A 2,538-nucleotide genomic window follows, 5' to 3' on the forward strand; every position below is an offset into this window, starting at 1 on the left:
TCTGGCGTACTGGTCGAACCTGGGGGTCCATGGTGAGGCGATGCCACAAGAAATCGGGGTCGATGCCAAGCATGTTTGAGGCAGACCACGCGAAGGCATCCATGTGTCGCGTTATTACCTCGAGAATCTGGTCCTATGCCTCCTGGCTTAGGGATCTGCCGAGTTTGAACTTCTTTCCCCCAATCCCCCTTTCCAGCACCTCCTTCGTGGGTTCAGGCCGATCTTCTCGGGAGATCTCTACTCGGGTAAACCTCTCTCCCTAAAGGTTGGTTGGTTACGGTACACACCCCTCTCTTCGTCTTCAGGCTATTCTCATAGCACTTCTTTGCCGCCTTCTGGTCAGACTTGATTGTTATCACGGCTCCCTCAGAAGAAGGTAACTTCATCTTCATATGCCTCGTCGAGGCTACTGCTCTTGTTCTGTTTAGGGCAGGTCTGCCCAAAAGAATGTTGTAAACCGAAGGGGCGTTGACAACAAGGTACCTTATGTTAATTGTGCGAGACGCTGTGCCATATGTGAAAGTGGTCCTTATTTCCATGTGCCCTCGCACCTCCACCTGGTCCCCAATGAAGCCATATAGGCAACCGTCGTAAGGTCTCAACTGATCGATCGACAACAACAGCTTATTGAAAGTCGACCAGAACATCACATTTGTCGAACTCCCCTGATTGACGAGGACTCTATGTACCTTTCTTCCTTCCATCACTACTGAGATCACCATGGGATCGTTGTCATGTGGAACCACATCTTGCAGATCAGCCTTCGTGAAGAAGAGGTTAGGTTCCGGGGACTGGTCAGGCTCACCTGCTTCCACTACCATCACCTCTCTAACATACTTCTTTCGCTGGGAGGCAGTACATCCTCCTCTTGAGAATCCTCCATAAATTGTGTTGATCTCTCCATGGACAGGTATTTGATGTCCTTGATCTCCTGTGGGGACCGCTGTCGTTGAGGCCCCTTGGTTCTCTTGTAGGTACTCCTTTAGGAAACCGCTCCTTACCAGCTCGTCTAACTGGTACCCCAACGCTAAGCAGTTGCGCAAGCTGTGGCCAAAGGCTTGGTGGAATTCGCACCAAGTGTCTTTGTTGGGCCCCAATCTTCTGTCGGTCTTCGGGGGTGACTTCAGTCTATCTGCCACGTTAGGGATAACGATTATCTCTTTGAGATCCATTCAGAAGTTGTGTCTGGTGGGGGCACCTTCCTTTGTCTATGCCCTCGTCTAAGGCTTCCTCGTTTCATACGGTGGTTGCTTTCTCGGGGCTTTCTTCTCTGTCGTGGCCTCGTGCACTCTCATGGGCTGAGAACAACCAGTTTCCCGAGGTCTAACAAGGTCATTACTTCCTCACTTTTCTGTTACCTTTTCCTCTACGCAGATGTGGGCCACAACTCGACGTCGGATGTTGCAAAACGTCTTTGGGCGACACCTTATCAGCGAATCACTGAAGGGTCCTGACAACACTCCTCGCCTGAAAATGTGTACTGCTCCTGCCAGTTGACTTAGCGTTAAAGCGTTGCCTCGTCACGAACCTCCTCACCAGCTTGACTCCACGTGCCCTTCAAGTCCACACCACAGAAAGCTTCTTTTGAGAACCTGAAAACACAAGGTGGCGCCTCTGCGGCCGGTGGCGCTCCGACGCTCAAGTCAGTACAAGAACACCCAAAAAATCAGAGAAAATATGCTCTGTAGGACCGTACTAAAGCACACAACCCTAGCAAACGAGCCGTAATGAAAAACATACCTCTTCCAATTCTGTTAAGTTTACCTTTATAGCTAGGTTTCTTCTCTCTCCAGGCCATTATGCTTTTGGACGCATGGCTCGTATCCAGCCCTGCACGTGTCGCCATCTGGGCTGGGGTAGCAGGTAGCGCCCAGCCCTACACGTGTCATCATCTGAGCTAGGGTAACTCGAGCGTCATTTCTCTATTTCATCCAACCCTACACGTGTCATCATCTGGGTTGAAGTAACAGGTAACATCCAACCCTACACGTGTCGTCATCTGGGTTGGGGCAACTTGAAGTTTATTTCTGTGTAGTAACCAGCCGCGCGGCTAAGTCCTCTGCTCAAGGAGCAAACTAACACGCAATATGCCCTAGAACACCATCTGACCAGGCGAGTATCGGGTGCAGCATAATGCACCATCTCTGTGACATCGCTTGTCGCTGATGGTACCTTCCTTACTGCTACATCATGCATGTTCTAGCTGGGGAAATCTTGCCACCAGCGAATGTCCATTATGGGAATCCTGTCGCTGATGGACAAGTTGTTCCCTTCCCCCTACTCGACCTCCATGCCCCATTCTAGCGCAACAATCATCTTACTGAACTTGCCCGCTTGAACTTACTCTTCTGAGCCTCCAGCAGCTTTAACTAAGTTTACTGGGAGATCCGGCGATGTGCTTCTTGCGGCGATGTCAAGCCATCTGGTCGCCAATTGTCTAACACGTCGACGTTATACAATCTTGGCGAACCGATCATGTATGTTGTAACACGCCGCTTCCACAAACGGCGACTACACTGGCTTCTGAACCACTCACCC

The 2,538-nt window shown here is 50.6% G+C and overlaps 1 protein-coding gene across 1 annotated transcript; it reads right to left on the minus strand.

Annotated features, from left to right (window-relative positions):
* Window positions 1–212: 212 nt before the first annotated feature.
* Window positions 213–1,172, minus strand: LOC137838378 (uncharacterized). Its single transcript, XM_068647621.1, has one exon. It carries the CDS (start codon window positions 1,170–1,172, stop codon window positions 213–215), a length of 960 nt encoding a protein of 319 aa, XP_068503722.1.
* Between the last annotated feature and the right edge of the window lie 1,366 nt (window positions 1,173–2,538).

This window comes from Phaseolus vulgaris, chromosome 4, assembly GCF_051622355.1.
Source record: "Phaseolus vulgaris cultivar YP4 chromosome 4, ASM5162235v1, whole genome shotgun sequence".
Taxonomy (NCBI): Eukaryota; Viridiplantae; Streptophyta; class Magnoliopsida; order Fabales; family Fabaceae; genus Phaseolus; species Phaseolus vulgaris.